At 39.7% G+C, this 21027-nt stretch overlaps 1 protein-coding gene across 3 annotated transcripts; it reads right to left on the bottom strand.

Moving 5' to 3' along the window:
• Positions 1–2503: 2503 nt before the first annotated feature.
• Positions 2504–20676, bottom strand: GYG2 (glycogenin 2). 3 transcript variants are annotated; one of them, XM_050715189.1, is made up of 10 exons: positions 20518–20676; positions 20298–20385; positions 15065–15206; positions 13092–13266; positions 11666–11828; positions 10966–11092; positions 9779–10001; positions 8504–8644; positions 6725–6835; positions 2504–4917 (listed from the first exon to the last, which is right to left on the bottom strand). In XM_050715189.1, exons 1-10 carry the CDS (start codon positions 20659–20661, stop codon positions 4756–4758), a joined length of 1476 nt encoding a protein of 491 aa, XP_050571146.1. In that variant the 5' UTR covers positions 20662–20676; the 3' UTR covers positions 2504–4755. The 3 variants fall into 3 exon arrangements, with proteins under 3 accessions (XP_050571146.1, XP_035398168.2, XP_035398167.2); XM_035542275.2 differs by having other exon boundaries at positions 20298–20676; XM_035542274.2 differs by having other exon boundaries at positions 4768–4917; positions 6725–6849; positions 20298–20676.
• Between the last annotated feature and the right edge of the window lie 351 nt (positions 20677–21027).

Raw genomic sequence — 21027 nt, forward strand, 5'->3', positions numbered from 1 at the left:
AGCCTTAAGTTCTTCAAACACGAAGAATTTAAGGAGGTTTCAAAATGAAAAAACAGGTACCCACCAATCACAACCAATCATTTTTGTTCCAAATACTTAATAATATGGGCAGGCTTTGAAAATTACAGTTCTTTAAAATAAAACAAAATCACCTGTTTCTGGTATTACACATCTAAAGGAAAACCACCTACATCTATTGCGGTTCACATCCCTCTACAGTCTTGTAAATGGAAACAAACACTTCTCCAAGGCGGTTAATGTCCTGTCATCCTGAGGTGGGAAAATTATTAAAATAATCACAAATCAAACCCTGGCTCTCTAGGAATCTTATTTTTTTCCCCTCCACTTTCTGAGAGTTTAAAGGATCCTGGCAACAGCCAAAGCAAAGTTAAGGAAAAGGCTTGCAACTGTGCTTTTTCCTGCATTCATAGTACGTCATTGCAAATATTCTAATGGTTTTTATAGTGTTTTATAATAAGTTTTATATAACTTATTATTTTTAAGTACCTTGACTATAATTATGACATGCAATTATTACAAGTGCAAAATTTATACCAGGAGGTAACATATTGCTTGAGCGTTGCCCCTTGTAACTCAGCACTAAATAAACTACTTTTTCATGAGCCAGACAAGTCAGGATGAACAGACTTTCAGCTGAAGCATTTTGCAGCCCATACACTGAAAATGCAAGGTATTCCAATGAGAAGCATTAACTGACATGCAGGCTATTTTTGCAGGCTATTTAGAGTTGACTGCTAGGCATTTTATCTCATTTATAGGGCTGATTTAAAAATAATCAAACCTCATAATAGTGAAAATCATGGAAAAAAGGAAACAGATGCAACTTTTTTTCCATACACTAACCTAAACACTCTCACAGAATGGTAAAATCATTAGAGGTATGAATTAAGAGAACTAGGTCCATCTCATGTTATTTTCAAAGTCAGATGAATCAAAACAGTTTAGCTTAGTAAAGCAACAGAATCCATCACAGAATAAACAGGCATGCTGCAGACTCGCTTCTGTTGAACAGGCAGACATTTTCGAAAGCATGTAAACATATAAAGCCACCTGCTAATAACCCAGTCTCACGTTCAGGGACAAGAAAATATAAAGGCAGAAAAATAACGAGTTTTTTTTTTTTTTTTTTCTTTTCCCAAATATCAGCCTTACAAAACATAACTGATGTGAGCAGACTGAACTACGGAGACAAAACTCTTTTTTCCCAGCACAACCAAATGGAAAGGTCCTCACAAGACACCAGGCAGTACAGTAAGTAGGGACATTTCAAGAACAACAATCTCCTTTTCCTTTAGGCTTGGGAAGTGCATTAACCCACTTGTCTAAGATGTTCAAGAATTTTCCTTGTGGCACACCCACAGTATCTCCTGTTTTTAAATGAAGAGCACCCAATAAAATTGTTGTACTGCAGATGAAACTGCCCTCCTAAGTCCTGCTGTAAATAACTAAGCCCATGATAGCAGAGGAGACAGCGTATTTTGACTCAAACACAAGCTGTCCACTTGAAATGCCAAGTCTGCCACACAGCAATAGGTCAGAGTTTGGCCTTTCAAAAATCCTTACAGCTGCTTCTCAGGTCACCAGGGCTTAAACAATGCTGGCAAAACCCTCAGTCACACACGCTCCACACACACCAGACATTAAGAGATCTCTGGTGGTTTTAATTAATCTAATATGCCATCTTTCCCCTTAGCATTTCATCGAGACAGGGTGCTGGTTCTACAGCACCTTCCAAATTTCTGAAGTGAAAACGTGTCTTGTTCAGGGATGAATGGGATTCATTCCCTTGTTCAGGGATGAACTACCAGAAAGTCTATTTTTCTTGACTTTCTTTACCCTAAAAGTACCTGGGGCTACATCATACCTTAATATGGAAGAACTTCTGGGTGAGGCTTGGTCTAAGTTTTACTTCCAAGCTATCCTTTGACTTAGCAAACCCTGTGGTTCACGGCAATATGCTGCACATAACTCTCTCCAAACCTGTTTGTGACCCCACAATTTCACAATGATGTCCATAAAAATCAAAGGATGCTGCCCAAAGTACAGCACATTTGAATTCTGGATAAACTGAAAAGGCTGTCCCGTCTCACACTCCGGTGACAGCAGTACTGTGCTAGAATCCACTAAGATACCACAGTACTTGTAACTATTTCAACATTTTTTGTGTAAAGACTTAATGCACAAAAACTTGGGCACGGTTTTTAACAGCAGCTATATTTTTTCTGAGAAACACGGTAACCCAACTACTGTTGTTCTAATTCAAGAGACATTCTAAAGCTTATAATTATGTATGCCTACAGAAATAACTGTAACTCACACCTTTTAATTCTGCTCAGCTGGTAGCGCTAATGTCTCAAAAGCAATTTAATAAGATGGAAAAAAAAACATATTAAAGTAAGCAGTCAGTCACAAACAGCACCCCCTGGCACAACATAAACAATCTGTAACCATGCATCATCTGATGAGCACATGACTTCACAGGTACTCTCCATTTCTGCTTTATTTCCATGACATTAGTCTGCTACATTTCTTTGCAAAACAATGTATAATCCACACACAATACCAATTTACATCTTAACACTTTCAAATGCATTCGATAACAGCTCTTTCTACTACATTGATATGTCTATTTTGAAACTTTTCAATTACTGATTTCCCATCAATAATTTTTCCCATAACCTAAGTAATTCTCCCAATAAGATCTAGTAGTTACTGTAGGAGTACAGCTGCATAAAGCACAAGTTTGCATTGCTGACTACTGTTATATACAGTTTTCAAAAACTGTTTTAAGTTTATTAGCAATAACTGTAAAATAGTTATAAAATGGAGTACTTTTTCAGAAGTGCACAAGTTACTTGTGACTAAGAAAGAGATCAGTATATCAAACGCCAAATGAATACATTCAGTACACTGCATAATCTCCAGATAGTGCTGTGCTGGGCCATACAAAACAAGATGCAGAAACGGCCTGCCTGCGTGAACGTGTGAAGGTTACCTGCCATGGGAAGGCAAGTTATCATGGGTCCCTTTATGACCAGTGGAGAAACTGAGATGATTTATCTTCTGGACATCTCACTTCAACTTCAGAGACCTTCAACACCTAACTTGGACTAGAAGCTTAACTTCAACAGACCCCCAAAGACAGAGAGACCCACACTTCCCACATTTGGAATACTTCAAATAAAGAGAATAGAAAGAGAAATAAATAAATGAGAAAAAGAATAGATAAAACTGGAAATAGCCCACAAAAGTATAAGTAACTACATTATTGCAAACATTAGGTAGTAATTCTAAAACATGCAAAGATCACTTTTCTTCCTTTAATGGACCTTTTGACTCTTTCATTCCTTTCCTAATTTGTGTAAGTTATCCCCCCCTTTTCCCATCCTTTTTGACAGAAGAAAAAGAAAACACTATTTCCTTTCCTCCTACCCCTCCTTTTCCTTCACTAGCATCTATGGCAATCCCTCTGCTGTGTAACTTTCCTACACTGATTTTTAAACAAAACCCCCAAATTATTTCATTAGGTTTATCTGTACCAAAATTGGTGACAGATTAAGACTAAAACATGTCTCAGATCCCACATCAGCAGAGCAGAATTCTCATTTTAAGACTTGACACAGTTATTTATAATGCTGCTGAATATGTTATCATATTGGCATGCCTGACAAGCTTCTTTCTTTCAAAGTGTTTCTTTTTTTCTTGTTTGGTAAAACAAACTTGCCAAGATTAGTCACATTTAAATACCCAAATTCACAAAGCAATCCCCGTTACTTAATATAAAAGGAGTCTCATCAATACATTTTTCTGGAACTCCACTCAGATTTATTAGTTCCAACACACAGCTATTGTTTGAAAGATCTTTAAAAGGCCTATTTACTAAAACAAGTACTAATTGTGTTTTCAGTTGCATTCAAACTGGAGCAGCTATGCTAAATGAGAAGAATGCCTTTGTCAACTGCAGTCTGGAGTACTGTAAACAAATTAATATGAAGCACCAGAAGGTTTATACCATAGTGTCAGTCAGCATTTCTTCCTCTAACTATGCAACTCTGAACACAGAAGTAAAGCTAATGTATATTAAAACAAACAAAAGCGGTATCCTATAGCAAGAACATAAAAGGTTAACATACATTATCAGTCTATCTTAAGACTACTCTTCATCACACTGGTACCTGAGCAGCTTCCATATAAAACAGGGAGAATATCCACTAGAGATCTCTGACAAAGTCTGAATGTACTCTAAGCCTAATTATACTTAAATGAAAAAGTTTAGTTATAGACGCGTATGAGGCCACGATTTCATCTCATTTTTCTCTCATATTGAAATTTACACAATGGTTGCCCTGGGACTTGTTAATTTGCTTTCAAGAGAAAGGTTTTCATTTTAAAAGTTTTTGAAGCCTCTTCTAAGAGATAAAAGTACTCTGAAGTAATCTTAACTTCCAACATATTTTACTCATGACTGTTCCTGCACAGTACTAAATGGGGAACAGTGATAAACACGAGAGTTTCAGACTTAGAAGGTATCATTCATTACACCTCAGAAGGCACTATTGGGGAACAATAAAGATAAGGCACACATAACTGTTAAAAAACACAAAACAAACAAGAGTCTCTATCTGTTAATCTTCCCTCAACTTTAGTGTCAAATAAACTACGAAGATATCCAAATGCTCAAGGTTGCATTTATAGAAGAAAGAGATCATGACGGTCATTACAGTTCACTTCTTCTTAAAGTAAAAACGTGTCCAGTTTCTTTTTAATATGTTCAAAAGCATCTTTTCCCATATAGTCCATACGCCCTTCCTCCCATTTTCTCCGTTCATCTTCAGGATTTGGTTCTTCTGGTTTGAGGTGAATAGAGAGCTCTGAAACAGAATGTGTAACCTCATTCTGCAGGAAGAAGAAGAGCAGTGGGAAAACAGTCATTTGATTGTTCTTATTTCAGTGCTATGAAGTTAATACTTGGAAGTCAAATTTCTGCTTTACACAGTTGCAGGTAAAACATGCAAGCAAACAAACAAAAAACAAACAGTATTTGAATACTCATGCTTGCTTTGATAACGTGATCTCGTTGTCTTAGCATCTGTGAACACACCAAGCATTTATTTTGCTTCTCTTAACTCAAAGCTTGGCACACTCAGCAACAATACAATGAGATTTCATCATGGGGCTCTCATGTGGGCATAAGTTTCTGTATATTTTGGCCATGCATTTTATTGTATCTTCAGTGAGATCAGTATTATTTATCAGACATGAACCACATGTTAAATTAATTCAAGAGACTGATATTATCTGAGACTAATTAATTTGGAATGACACTACAAAATTCTGAATCGTGGTTCAAGATCAAGTTATCATAGGTGCAGAAATGTAGGATATATTATTAATGATAATTTCAACCAAATAAAAGAAAAAACATGTCTGTGACTGACCAATGTTAGTAAAAGTAGAACATCCCAACAATTATAACCAGCAATAAAGAAGAAATATAACAAAAGCTAATCAAGACAGGTACTGAAAATCTGCTTTCAGTACTATTCCAAGAGAATCAAAGGCAAACAACTCACTTCATGTTACAAAGTTAAAATCAACCAGAACAGCCTTCCAGTGAAGCCCTCACCAATTCAGTTATAAACATGCTTTAGAATAGGCCTGAATAACTGCAATTAGTGAGATATTAGGCTTAAACGGACTAAGTGCCCTGGAATTGCCATTATATCTGCCAGTTTTGGGCACAGGACTTACACAAGACTTGCACCCACAGACCCGGTAAGGTATTTTGCACAGCCAACATGACACTATATACTGAAGTTAACTTCACTCTTCCTATGCATCCTTGCCTGAGACCCGATCTGTACATGACTTTAAAGATCAATAAACACTCTGAAGAGCATGCTTGCTCCATATATATGCAAATATGCATATTTAATTCATGCAATTTAATTCTTAGGCTATGTATATACATATCTGCAGTAATGCAAGGAGATTCCTTTGTTTGTTTTTTTTTGTTTTGTTTTGTTTTAAACCATTAGCAAGAATTACCAACAGTCTTGGATAAGTTAACAGCAGACCAGGAATCAACATGTTTTCATAAATGAATAATTTTAGCTAGGGCCCAAACACCCTTGCTGCACAGAAGCTACAAATTCCCCTACCAATTTGTTTCTCAGTCTTAAAGAATTTCACTATAATGTTTCACAATCTACCCATTTTCCTCTGTAGGAAAATGTCTGTGCTGTGCACCCCACAAGATCCAACTCCTCGACACCCCGTCACTCCGCTATTGCCAAATTCGGTACTGCTGTCACACTGCCTACAGATAAACGCAGTGCAAGATCACAAAGCAAAGCCTTGTAGCTCAGGCTCTGTGCCTGACTCACAGTACATCATCTTCCACTTGCTTAGAAACATCACTTCAGCAGGTGAAAACAACAAACAAAACATGACAAAAAACATTGATGATTATGTTATTGACCAGTTCCAGGCTGGCACTGAAAAATATACACTTAAAAACTAGAAGTATAACTGGTAAAATGGGATCATACGCCAGTATTGGAAGAGGTTAAGAAATTAATTACATAGCTGAAATATTTTTACACATTGCATCATAGTTAGTAGATATTTCCCAAAATGATGCTGGCAGCAAAGACATGCACGCAATTATCAACCAAAGTGCAATTCAGAAAGCTACGTGTACCAGTTCTGAGGTTTCCTGAAACGCAGGATGAAAAGTAAGTTGTTCTGAAGGTCTGTCAGGCTCAGAGGGATGGACGTTAGAACCGCATTGTTCAACTTCACGTACAGGTTGCTAAAATACAACCACTGAGGTTTTATTAGGAGAACAAGTTTTTTCCCAGTTTTCTTATCATGAGAATGCATACAAGACAAGTGGATTTCAGTCTTGGGATAGAGGAAAGCAGTGAAACATCATGAAATATTATCAACAAGGACAAAATTCATCTCACCCAGCTTTAGCTATCAAAATGGCACCAAGTCTAAGCTCCTACTATAATCAATCCAGGATAAATACCTCCGGAGGGCAGCTCATCTCATCCTAAGATAGTTTCAAGAGTGGCTGGCACTCTTCAGAGAGTGCAGAAAGAGCCTGGAAAACTAGCTTACAGTAGATGTCTACATTCACAAGGCCAAACTTAAATGGGAAACAAATCTCATTTTAGGATTCTAGCTTGCTCTGTAACTCAAGCTTTTTATATGCATAGAATGAGAACAGAACAATGTATTCCAAAAGAGAAATAAAACAGGCTGCCCCCAAAATATTTGTCTTTGCCACGTATCAAAACATAAATGAGTACGCAGCCCCCACTCTGGGGTCTCTTGCCAAAAGCAGAACAGTCTCACAAGACTAATGAAGCTAAGCAACATAAAATGGAATGATGGTGTTCCTAACTAAGACGAGAATCAGGTTGTTCACTTCAAATTAATACAATCTTCCGATAAACTAATCTTACTGTAATTAAAAAAATAAAATAGTATAATTCACATTTGAACTTAAATGAACATTGTTATTTTTCCGCCCCAAAAGAGCATCTTGAAAATGCATTCCCTATTTAACTTCAGCATTTCCAATGGTCAGACACATCAAATACAAGATAAAACATTCTTGCTAATCAATTATTCTTAAGTTGTAAGACTCTGCAGTTTTCCTTCAGCACTTCCACGCTCAGGGTGGAAAAGAAGGAAGGGAAGACTACAGCTTTATTTTATGGAGTAACTATAGTCTGAAGTGCTGAACATAACAAAAACTGTCTTCACCTTAACAGAAAATAGTCCCCGAGAGCAGACATTACAACATTCATTTTATTTTCCCCCAATTGTACCTTGCTATAGCATGGCTTATCATACACACACGGTGACTTACACCTGCAGAAACATTGCTCTATTACCTCCAATTAAATTCCTGCACAAAATAAGGAGAGTCAGTGCAACAGAAATACCCAAATACATGAAGAGTCACAGAAGTACCAGGACCTCTGTAGTGATCACCAGTGAATTCTTTGCAAGATATTCCGTGTTGCCCAAATCATTGAAATCTGGGGAACAGTTTTCGTAGTCAGCACTTCAGGGATAAAACAAAAAAAAAATCTACACAAAAGGGATAAAAGGATCTTAGCTTTAAGTATATTTGTTTACAGGAACATTAATACTCAGTAGATTAATTTGGTAACATAGCTTCTTTTTATTACATTTTATTAAGGACCTAGCAGCTTTCAGTACGTAATCTCTTCATAAAATTCAATGCAAACTCTTTCAGCCTCCAGGTACATCGTGCGCACATGACTAAAAATTAATGAAAACAAATATTCTTGAGACTATTTCTCATGAAAGCAAGAAAATTCAATGGTGACAGCTAAAGTGAAGAAGCTATTATCTCCCAGATCAGAAACCTAAATCAAAATCTTATTTTAGTATATCATTTTATTTTGTTACTGCATATAAGAATATACAGCACACTTACAGCTTCGAAACTGAGTTCCTCAGGTGGACCAGCCGTGGGATGCATTTCATACGTCTGCTCTGGAGGTACAGGCATTTGCAGTGAATTTGCCACAGAAGGCTCAGCCTTTTTCAGTGTAATTTCAACTCCGTTGAAAGTATGCTAATAAAAACAAGAACATCCTGTCACTGCAATAAAATTTTGGAGGAAATCAGTACCTTATTTCCAACAGCTTCACTTCTAACGTTTTCAGCATTGAAATTAATAAAGTCAAACAATTTGCAGTCCCAATATCAGAGCATATTGCAATTTAGATTTATGAACTAAAGAGTATGCTGCCATCATCAGCAGGGAAACCTAACAAGTCCTTCCATCTTAATGTTACTGTAGCTGAACTATTTCTTCACTGCCCAATTTCTTAAAAAAACTAACTGAATGTACCGAAGTATGAGATCAAAACCTACCCACTCCTTCCTCTGCTTTCCAATTTGTCATGAGATTTATAAACCAAATTCCTCTCTGGAGCTTTGATGATAATTGTCCAACTGATCGTATGACACTACGCAATTCATTTAATGATGGTAATAGTTTAATATTTAAAAAACATAAAAGAAAATATTTTATATGCATAAAGTGACCTAAATTGTCATGTCTGGATATGAAATTAAAAATCGTATCTTCCTTCTGCTCATTAGTTTATAATGTAGGTCTCCAAGAAAGCATCCGTTTATCAACAGATTTTTATTCTATTCATGAAAAGTATACATTGCTATACTTCCTCTGATGAAAAAAAGTGTAAAGAGTTCAGTAAATGCTTGATGATGTACAACTAACTTATATAACATCCCAAATGTAATTTACTCTGCAAATCTGATTTGTTAAGACTCTCATAAAACAAATTAAAATGCAGAGCTGAAAAGGTAGATTTTACTACAGCTCAAGGCCTAGTTTGATGGTCTAAATCAGCTTAGCTTCAAGAAGTCAGAAGTCTGTTTCATAGCCAGATGATCACCTTCTCTGCCTAATTTGTCCCATGTTTTGCATTTAATTTGTAGAATATATTTACATACATTGCCATACAAACTCCTCCTCAGTTAAGAAGGCGAGTGGGAGAAATCTTGGTAAAGCCATGGTACCCCAAGTCTTTCCTAAACTGTTAGTTTAGATGCCTGTAGAAGCAGTCACTGCTATTGCCAATCAGCAGATGTTTTCCCATGTAATTCTTTCCTCCGGAGAAGGCCGTTTTCATCATTTTTCTGTGACTCAGTACATTCCCACTAACTCCTTGATAGTTACCTTGCATTCCTCAGATTCTGATCGTTCCGTCTTTTGAAGCTTTTCTAACAAAGGCAGTATACTGGCACTGTATATATTCCACCAGAGGGCAAGAAATGACAGCTGATGAAAAGACTCAGGGGTGGTGCCATCGTGCATAACTCTCTTTGTTTGAAGGTTGTATTTGTAGTTCCAGGGCTTTGTCGCTCCCAAGAAGTGAACAACTTTGGCATCTCTGCCAAAACTGTAGAAATTAAACATACAGATCTATACATCAAAGATAATTTTAGCATATATACATTGCTAAAGAAACTTGCTTACTCTCACTGGTGAGGTAATTTTGACATTTTGTAACAGCAACACATTCAATATGAGTATATATATATATATATATATAAACATTTTTATCTTTTGAAATGAAGGTATTTCACATAGCATACAGTAAACAAAAGGCTACACTGCCATTTGCTTCCATCTGCTAATTCCAGTAGAAAAACTCATGAAGAAAACTGAAAGGCACATGCAGTCCCATTTCCAGTCCTCCTCCACGCCCTGTTCACAAACAAATAAATACCACCTCAAACACCAAATCAACAGAATTGTTTAGCACTTCAACATTGTTTTACATTTTGAAAATGCCTAATAAAAACATCATCCTAAGTTCACCCCCCAAAAAGAATGTTTTGTGCAACTGTTACAGTAGTTCACGACACCCTAAATCTTAAAAACAACTTGCCTTTTGCCAGAAAAGTTTCTCTGACTGAACTGTCTGGGGTAATATAATTACCTGCACAAATTCAGTTTCAAGAAGAACCTAAGAATTTTTATATTTTTAAAAAAGAGAAAGAAAAATCCCAACTATTTCCCATAGAACTGACTGAAAAAAAAAAGGAACAAATTTAAAAGTAAAGCAGTCAGAACCTAATGTTGAAGTAATTTACATATTTCCAAATTTGGGAAAAACTTTTCTGAAGCAACTTTTGAGACAGAGCAGCCAACTCTAGGACTCTCTATCTGTCCCACAGATAGACATAAGAAGCTTTCGTATTGCTCTTAAGCTTCTATTACACAATTTTTACATGTTATTTCTTACTGCTGTAATTTAAATCAACAGAATATGCCAGCGTTATTCTCTCACTTTCTTGTAATAAATGATTTGTTGTTAGCAAGCTACAGCGATTTACAATCAGCCAAAAGTCACTACTTACTGATTGAAAGCAGGAACATAGGTGTATACAGCACTGCTGCTTAAGTTATAGATGAAAGGTAAGTGTTTACCAATATCTGCTGTTGCCCAGTTGCTGAAGAAGCTATTCAACAAGCCTTGATCACCCCCTAAAGCATACATAAAACAGTATTAGCCTAATGTATAAGTACATGCAAATTTACACCAAAATTTCATGTCCAAGGATGGATGTGAGACTGGTATGTTCACGGGACTGCAGCTTAGACTTGACAAAACGGCCACACGAGCAGGTGCAAGTGAGTAATACCTGGTCCACTCTGATGCAATTTCAGTGTAAGTGGAGTCCTATCGGAACATAGGAAGAGAGGAGTAGGAAGGGGTTTTGGTCTCCCTCAGAGCAGAAGATCAGCTATATTTCTCTCTCCTAAACCAGACAGCAAAATTAAAACTTACTGAGCGAGACTCAGACACAATGTGCCTTCATTACAATTTTCTGGGAATCACAGCCTGCAGTAAGTCAATGTGTCCTAAATACTGTGTAAGAGGCAAAGATCTGCACCATAAATTTTTGTGGAAGCGTAATTACTTAAAGCCTAGAGAACTCCTGCCTTTCTCCATTCTGCCAGATAGCACGGAAGCTACAGGAAAAAAATGCCTTATTGAGACTGAATCTCATTTCTTGCACTTCAACTCTTACGCCTTGCCCCTCTGTTATGCCTTACCGTCAAAGCTGCCATGTTCAGCAGCAAACTGGAGCAGCAGGTTGTAAGTTTTTAAAGATGGTCGGAACACAAATACACCACTATTAAAGCAGTCAGGCCAGCCAGAATCCGGAGCTGCTGAAAACTCTTCTCGATCGAACAATTCATCAACATTGCAAAGCACCTTGGAGACAGTAGTAGAAAAGAAGTTGTTACAGAAGATGTTTTTCTGGAACATAAGTAGTTAAATCAGTACTAACAAATTCAGTTTAGTCCGACCAAGTATGTAGCTTGCATAGCATAAAAGGAGATACAATGCCAAACATGTTTGTGGCCAGCACTTATTTTTTAATGTACTAAGGTAACATTAACTGTGGTTCCCCATGACTTCTCTGACAAAAGTGCAAACCCTATGAAATTACTTCATAAGCCTGAGACCCTCCAAAAGGTCCCTTTAAATATTACAACATACCATGAAAACAGGTAGTCTCCTTATTTCTTAGCTCACTTTCTCAGTGAAATTGAATCCACTGTTCTCAGTAACTGTAACAAAGCTGAGAATCCAAATAATTTGACTTAGCAACAGGACGACTACAGGGGTAGCAGAAAAAAACGCCTCTTTTTACTGGTTTTCTAACGTATGTTAAGCTCAGAGTCTTGCTTTGGTTTGGTTTCAAAGCTTCACAGTGAAGTGGGAAAAATCAATCAGGTTAAGGCCCAGATCAGTGTTAAAGTTGGTGGAAAGACGGCTGTGCAGTCACTGAATGCCTGCACCCCACCCATAACAGTCATCAAGGGAGCCACTGTGAAAAATAGAACGATTACTACTTTTTTAAATTCAATTAAAAAACACAGCCAAATACTTGCCTTCTTCCTTTAATATTAAACAGGAAATCATACGCTTTTCCCCTCACTCCCTGAGAATAATAATTTAATTTGGTTTCTAATGCAACTATAATCTTATTAAATCAAAATGCATCCCACTCTCTCAAAATGAAGCACTTAAGTGCAGAGAAAGGCTGACATGACTGTTGCCAAAATTAGTCTTTTTTTTTTTTAATCTCCTTATGAAAAAAATACGAATGTTTCTGGCTTTTTTTTCCTCTCTATTTTATAACTAGCCTGCCTTCCTGACCAGAATAAGTCCAAACAAAAGTATATGAGAGAGATCTCTTCTAAACATCTGTCAGAAGCCAATTTGCATAGAGTGTGTTTATATCTTTTGAGGACAGTCCTGAGGCTACTCTCAGAAACAGGATCCACTTCTCTGCAGCCAGCAGAACTGTGAGCATTGCCAAACATCCAGCTGGAGCTTCTGTGACCGTGGGTCCCCCAGCAAATCTGGTCACTTGGTAGGCCACCAGGTTGTGAGACAAGGAAGCATCCCACACCCAGAGCAGCTGTTTAAGACACACAAAGATGTTGCCACGGCTCCTGCTTTACTCACCAAAGTGTCTGCATCCATGAAGACACATTTGCTATAATGAGTAAGAGTCCAGCAGTGAAGCTTAGTGAAGGTTACACCCAGTTCTGGCCTCTGCAACAGAGCCAACCGGACCGAGTCAGCACTGTCGAGTGCATCCACCTCGATGACTTCATCGAACACGCTGCGCAGGACAGACCTACCAGAGCAAGCAGTGGAGGGAAAGAAGGAAATTTATGGAGGTTCATCAGACTTCACTTCTGGCACAAAAATAGTGACACGCAGCACATTTACTATGACAGTAACAAAGGTTAGATTGATTGGTTAGAAAAAGACATCAAAAGTGCAAAGTCCTTGTAAACAGTCTGCTGAAGTGACAGATATGAGGCTATAAACCATCGCTTCTTCCACTAAGGGAGCAGCACATCCACTTTGGGATGCCAGCACATCCCAAAAGTGAAAGATGCTGCATGGAGGAGAAAACAAACCTCACCTTAGTTACTCAGTCTCCTATAGAAACACTGTCAGAAATTAAAGTAGCTTTCACTCCTGCACAGCTGTCTCTAAGGAACAGCACCATACTATGTCATGTGTGCATTGTACAGGATGTGGCAGGCACTGTCAGTGCAGTTGTTTGCACCTATCATACCTGAGCAAAAGCAGCTCCAAAATTGCACCTTCTAAAACAGAAATTATATGCTTGCTCACTACTATAAGTCATCTCAAATGAGACTTTTAGAAAAACATCTTTCCTCTGTGCATCTCTTTCACATGAATTTAATAGGTGATATCAAAGTAGCTAATTTTCCTTCAAGGCACAAAAAAAAGTCTTTTAAACAGTTTATTTATTTACATTACACTATTAACTACAAAGTCCTGGATGTCATATAAACACAGAAAGAGAAAAGCCTGTGCTGATTATCGAGATTCCAGAGTCATTAGATTTTGCTCGCCTGATCTTCAAGGGACTAAAATTAACTGTGAAAGAATAAAGAGTAGATACAGATTTCTAGAAACACAGTTCAGTAACAAACACTTTAAAATGTTATCCTTGGTTTCAAAAAAAAAAGGGGGGGGGGGGGGGAGGGGGTCTCGTCCCAGTGAAGGTAGAGGGAGCGGGAAGAAATGAAAAAATTGAGACTTAGCATCCACCCAGTTGTCAAATGTATTTAACAGTCGTTCAGGAAAGGGTCTGTGATAACAATGAAACCATCTGTGAGAAAAATCCCGGAAAAGCAGATTTACCTATATCTAAAGGAGCAAAAAAGAGAAAATATGTTTCTTGAGACACCTGCATTGCTAATACTTTCAAATGGCATATAGAAATTGGGAGTTTGCATGCTTCCTAAACCACAGCAGAATTAAGAGCTTGAGTAGTTGTGGCATGTCATGTTCCTTTTAACAGCTAACACAGTCCTCCAAAAATCAAGGCTAGAGTTCAACAGATCTAATAGATTTCTGTACACACAGTTCTGTCGCGCCTGTAGAATCACATCCCAAACTGGAAAGTGATTTAAAAAGAAGGGCAGAAAGAAATGTATTTCCCATCATGTTAGCAGTGCACTAATAGTTTAGATCAGTCATCTGAAATTGAGCCACTGATGTCTTTGGAGAGTTCTGATGTCAGAGGTGGTAGGTATCTTGATCTTCCTAAAATAAAAAAAACACTTGGAGGAAGCAAAAAACAAACCAATACCACCTTTATTTTGGCTCAAAAGCAAGACACTAAAAGCCTAGTTCCCAAACTCTCGGCTGATGTTCCCAATTATGAGCTTGAGAATCAACTTCCAGCCACAAGCTCTACTTCTGCAAGTGAATTCTTATCAGGCTTACAATCGTATCATGGGTGTTATTTGGGACTCCCCCTCAGAAATCACTAGCCAAGTGGGAAATTCTACAGACAATGCCATGAAACCCTCAGGAAGCCTATTAAAATCCTTCATGTTACTTCTTATTTTTTCCATATTATCAATCTCCAAAACAACATGAATTCTTACCTCATCCCACTGGAAACCCCTGGTGTAATTAGCACTGCCAATTTTCTAGATGTCGTATGGTTCCTCAATGACTGTCCAAGAACCAGAGCTCCTTGACAATAAACATCATCAGTAGCGAGGGTCACAAAGGCTTGATCCGTTACTGCGAGCAAATATTCAGAAGAGTCATTTTACAGCTTTAATATAAGCTCTTTTGGCTCTACAATCTCCCTCCTCCAGCTAACCGACAGGCTACAGCTTATAACAACCTGCAGCTCCTGTGATAAGCTCTTGTCTTGCCCAAATTCCCCCAGAGGACAAAACTGAATAGAAAATCCAATAAACATAACTGCAGAATATATGCCTTTTTTTTTTCTTTTTTTCTTTTTTTTTGCCTGATTTACATAATACTAAGTAGGAAGCTTTCAGACTAGCCTTAAACAAATAATTCTCCAGGTCACGTTGCCTAAACCTAATGGCAAATCAAACAAGCAGATCTATAAATATTTAGATTGTACATTTATCTAACATAACATTGTGTCTAACAATACAACTGATAAAGAAAGTTTTCCTGTTTATATAGTGCCAAAGCTAAGGAAAAAAAAAATTAAATACAAGCCAGAAATATCTTTCTTTCCATTACCTCACTGAATCAACCTACCAGGCATTGTTCTTCACTTTATTCCCTTTGCACTGGAGTAACTGGTGCTGGCTGAACAACTGGTACCTACTGACATATGCAAAGGAACTGCTGCTGAGGTTGGCAACCCTGCCAAAGTTAAGGATCCCTACCTATCCTTACCTTAAGCAACTCCGAGAAAATTAGTTGTGTTCCTCAGAGTCAAAAAGCATATGCGAAAAAAAAAGTTACAATAAAAAAGAAAGCAAGCTACACTCCTGCACAATATCACCTAGAGCACATTTCGTAAAGGTACTGGGCCTGCGACACCAGGTGCTGCTTCTTCAGCTCTGCCCTCCAACAGAGCCATTATCAGGGTTCTGGGGCAAGCCAGAACCTAAAATTCAGTGATGTCATGGGCATCTCTCAGAGATGAAGGAATACCTCAGTTTCCTAGGCTGCAAAATTAACCAGAACAAAGTAACTGGGTCACACAGGATGAGGTGAATTCCACTGAGCTACAGCGCATCAGTAAGAATTTGTCCTGAACTACTCGTATAAAACCGCCACCATTTTTAGGGAGTAACAATTGTGATAAACTATCAAAAAACAAAACAAAACACGGTGTCACACAGTTTCCAGGCTCTATGAGAGACACTCAGAAGGAATCTGGCAGAACCAGCGCAGAGCACCCAACAAGCGACCTCAGAGGCTGCCGAAACGCACAGGTCGAAACCTCTGCCCTAGCATCGAGGTGTGTAACGAAGTATGGCCGGTGCCCTCAGACACCGAGCACTTTCATTTCCATGTCATCCAAACCCAGAGGGAAATGCAGACCCGCTGTGTGCTGACCTGTCCCCATATCACCAGCCAGACCTGAACTCTCAGTGGGGACAGACGCCATGCTCTTCCTACAGCACTGCAGGCCCCCGCGATGCTCGACAAATTCGGCAGTGGCAAACTTAGCCAAGACACTCAATCACCCACCCAAACGTAAAACAGCTTGCAGATCCCTCAGCTAAGCAAATTCCAATAGCCTTGTTAATCACGATTCCCAGAAGCAAATAAAGAAAAAAGGATCTTTCTCTGTGGAAACACCTGAACCTCCTGTTATTACAACAGCTCAAGCAAGTTATGGGTGTTGCAGAAAACAACGAATAACTGGTGCTTACATGGAGAGGTTTGGAAGGACAGTTGTAAGCTGCTCCTACGGCAGCTTTCCAAAAGGTTACACAAATACAAGCACACATCCAAAAAAATAATAATAAACAACACACACACACACAAAAAAAAAAGAAAAGCTGAAGGCCACTTCAGCAATAAAATTATTCTCAGAAGACACAAAGACTCAGCAAAGAAAGGCACTTTTGTGTTAGGCAACAAGCATCTCCAGCCAAAAAAAGTAATAAAACAACTAGTGAGAAGAACGTGGGGGGTGGGTTAGTACAAAAAGCAAACTGTGAAGAGAGTAGGTGTTTAAATCTTAAAACCGCTATTTTAAATAACAACCATAAAACCGAGCACATAATCTCCTTACTGCTTCTGCAAATTTTTTTAGCTACAGAAACCAAATATTTACATATATAATGCACCCAAAACTAAACAAGCTGCTCATCAAAGAGTTCAGCAAGTTGGTGTGGCAAATTACCACATCTTACACATACTTTCATGCCAGTACCTCTCAGACGAAAGCTGTGGTCAGAACGAGAAGGAGGCAAACAGCTGAACGAATACAGCTTCTAAGAAACTTTGGCTAATGCTTAGCAAAGTAAAGAAACCAATTGTCTCTTCTGAGAATCAGCTGTGGGATACATTTTCTGTCCTTCTTAATATAGTGAACCATTACAGAGGTAATTAAATTGATAATCAAACTACTGGCTGAAACCATACAACATTAAAATGTTACTGATGCAAACAGAAACATATGCTAGCTATTTTAAAATGATGCAGTTATCAGTTACTCTGTTAAAGATCCACGGGTGGGGGTTAAAATCAAAAGACTTTATCATTACTTGTTCTTTAATCTAATCTATGTTTTCAAGGGAAAAAAAAGCGTTACTTGAATTTCCCTGTTTAGAGCATTCCTTGAAACTCTGTCCCCATAATTACTCTATTTTTAAAACTCAAAACTACAGATAAGATTTGCATAAAGATCTACGAAACTAAACTCTGCCAAAAATCCCCATTTAAATTAAAGAATAATGTTGCTTTAAATTTAACCTACACAGGGCTTCACCCACTGATTCCAAGCTGCAAAAGCAGCAATATTTGATCTCTAAGTTTGAAAGCCAAGGGTATGGGTACTTAAAATTCATTGCAACTAGATTTTTTTTTCTTTTTTTTTTTAAAGTGTCAAGGGCAGCTTTATGCATAATTTTCAGTCCTTTGAGCTGAATGATAATAGGATTTTTCACAGAAAACACCTAGTGTGAAGAGTATTGAGTTTTCAAGCAAATTGTTTTCAAGCTGTGGAACCCTATGGCTGATATCACTGACTCTCAGTGAATTATAAGAAAAGCAAGCGTATGATTAGAATCACATTAAAACTACGTTGTATGAATTTATGACTGCTGATTTCTCTTATCTAGACTACCACACAGCACATGAAGTTGCAAGTTTAGAAATCACCATTGCCAGCACTGGCAAAAGTTTCTCAGAAGAAACCAGAGACTTTCAAGGAAATAACTGTGGTGAGTTATTTTAGAGACCACTCCCAAGCTGCAGATAGCAGCACAGAAAAGACAGAAAAAGTAATGTGAATCACTACAATAGGCAGTGATTTTATGCGCAACGTGTTCCAGCTTTTTTAGTCAAGATCACCAGCTTCTTATGCTACTTACTCACAGCAGTGCCTCAGACAAAACTGCCAGAGGCAATATTCTTAAACAGGCCTGAAAACCAGTTCTAGGGCTGCAGAAGAGCCTTGGAATCTGCAACACAAGCAGACTGAGTGGTTCTCACTTTGATGATCACAGAAAAAGGGGAGACAGAGAACGAACAAACTCCAGTGAGAGTCAGAAGTTACTCATAAAATAAGCACTGAATGAAACACATACCTGCCAGCTTCAAGACAAGTTTAAGTAGTTTCTTTCATAACCCAACAGACCTAGCTTTGTAAACATATTTTTGTCTTCTGACAAAGGATAAATGTGCTCTAGCAGTGGCTCCTGGAGTAACAAATTTGTCAAGTTGCCCACTCCAAAGCTGCCATAGGAGACAGAGACATGTAGGCTACAACTCTCCTGCAGGCACACTCTAAATAACACATTGCTGTCACGCATAAAAATAAGAGTGCATAAAATTGCTAAAAATCTCCAACAGGGTGGTTATGTCCCCCGTACGTACTGCCTTGCGTGCTAACCAACATTGGCCCTTTGTTTTCTTACATCCCTCCCTGTTGCCATCTGCTGTTCCTTTCTCACCCCCCCACTAAAGATGTGATCCCTGTGGGGCCAGCACACTACAGCCTGGGTCTGTGCCCACTCTGAAACCTGCAACAACGAGGTCATGGCCACTCCTGCCCACCTCATCTTCTGTGACAGTGGTGTTGTTACCCCTGTCCCATACCCAGGTCCCTGTGCATCTTCCCCTAGAGGTGTGTTTGCCCAAAGGTGGGTCAGGCTTACTGCAGAGATAAAGTCACAGCCTCCTGGCTTCGCTGACCTAGCACAACCATCTTCAGAAGCATCTGGCACAGAAAGCTCTGCTCCAGCTGACACCTGGAGCCTCAGCAGCAGGGAGACGTATTCTGCCACAAGTATGCAGAATGAGTAACGGTGTGAAAGGCTATGCCAGCCCACCCACAGAAATTATTATGCAAATTTTCAGCAAAGAGGCGGTTCCTGCCATAGCAATCAAGCGATGGCTGGCGATATTAATTCCCGTGCTTCCTTGGTCTGGGTCCAGTAGTGGAGATACTCGTGTTACTGATAAGCGTTGTGCTGGCTCAGCCAGCACCTCTACACGGAATACACGTTGCCATTTGATGGCGTGCAGTATTTCTTGTGGTCTAACAAAGCCCTGCCTGACCCAAACCAAATTCTCTATTATTAAAGCAACACTGAATTTTACTAGGCAGGATTATGACTTATCTTGGAAGGCTACAGAGAGGAAACTTGTTTCTCATTTAGCAAAGATTTTATTAAGTATCTTTCAGTTATGAACAGCTTGGTACCGCTTCGAGAGTCTGCAATTGTGTTATTCAATAGACTGTAAACTATCTCTGTGAAAAATCAAATGCAATGATGTTACAATATGCAATTAAGCATAATTCTAGTTGTAAAACAGTCATGTTTGGCTTTGAAAAATGAAATATTAGTAATTGTTTGAGCGATTCGTTTAACCTCTGGGAACTCAGCGCTGGGCAGGACAAGGCAGAGGACGCTGCACCTCGCACCTAACAGGCTTCGCCACCCCTCTCCTTCCGAAACGCGAGTCCCAGCAGAGCCGCTCCACGCCGAGCCCCTCCCGCACCCACCCGCAGCCCCGTGTCGCAGCCATGTCGCGACTCCGCCGGCGTGGCCGCTCCACCTGCCGCCGCACGGAGCCCGCCCGGCTCGCCCCCCACCAAATGGCGACCCCCCATCCCCACCCCGGGCCGCTAATGGCGGGCGGGCCGGCCGAGGCCGTACTCACCGGACATCCTGCGGCTGCGGGGCCGGCCGGGATTAGCCTCCTGGCTAATTAGCCTCCGGGGGCAGCGGCGGCGGCCGAATCGCGCTCCCTGCGCAGACGAACAGCGTGAGCGGCGGGGCTTGGCACGGCCCGGCACGGCCCGATCCCGATCCCCTCTCGCCCCCTGCCCCGCCGGGCGCCCCCGAAGCGCCGCTCCCGGTCCCGGCCCCGGCCCTCGCACCTGCCCGGCGCCCCCCGGCGGCTCGGCGCGGCGCTCCCGCCCCGTTGTGCCCGGCCCGGCCCTCTTCTGCCCTCCTGTGCAGCCTTGTGAGGGAAAACAGAGCCGTCCGTGAGGGTTAAGGTCGCGGGCTATGGAAACGAGCATTTAGAGAACGAGCGCAGCGACTTCGGTGTGGCCGACGGTAGCCAGATGGCATTCGCCGCATCGCCGTGAGTTGGCTGTGCAGTGAAGGTCTTGGCTCCCCTCGGCTTCTCTGCAGCCATCGTAGCCTCTGCAGATACGTACATGCTGCTAACTGGCCGCCCAGTCTACAGCTACATGTCTTCTGAGAGATGGTGCTATTCACAGTGAGATACGCATATCTGTATATGAACATACATTCAAAACAGCATATTTTTCTGCAAGTAACTCCAAACTGAACCCTGTCTATGTAATTCTACCACCCGGTATGTGAGGTGATTTTGGGCTGATTTGGTTCAGCAGAGACATTTTTACGTCAAAGCTTTGAAT

Source organism: Cygnus atratus, chromosome 1, assembly GCF_013377495.2.
Source record: "Cygnus atratus isolate AKBS03 ecotype Queensland, Australia chromosome 1, CAtr_DNAZoo_HiC_assembly, whole genome shotgun sequence".
NCBI lineage: Eukaryota > Metazoa > Chordata > Aves > Anseriformes > Anatidae > Cygnus > Cygnus atratus.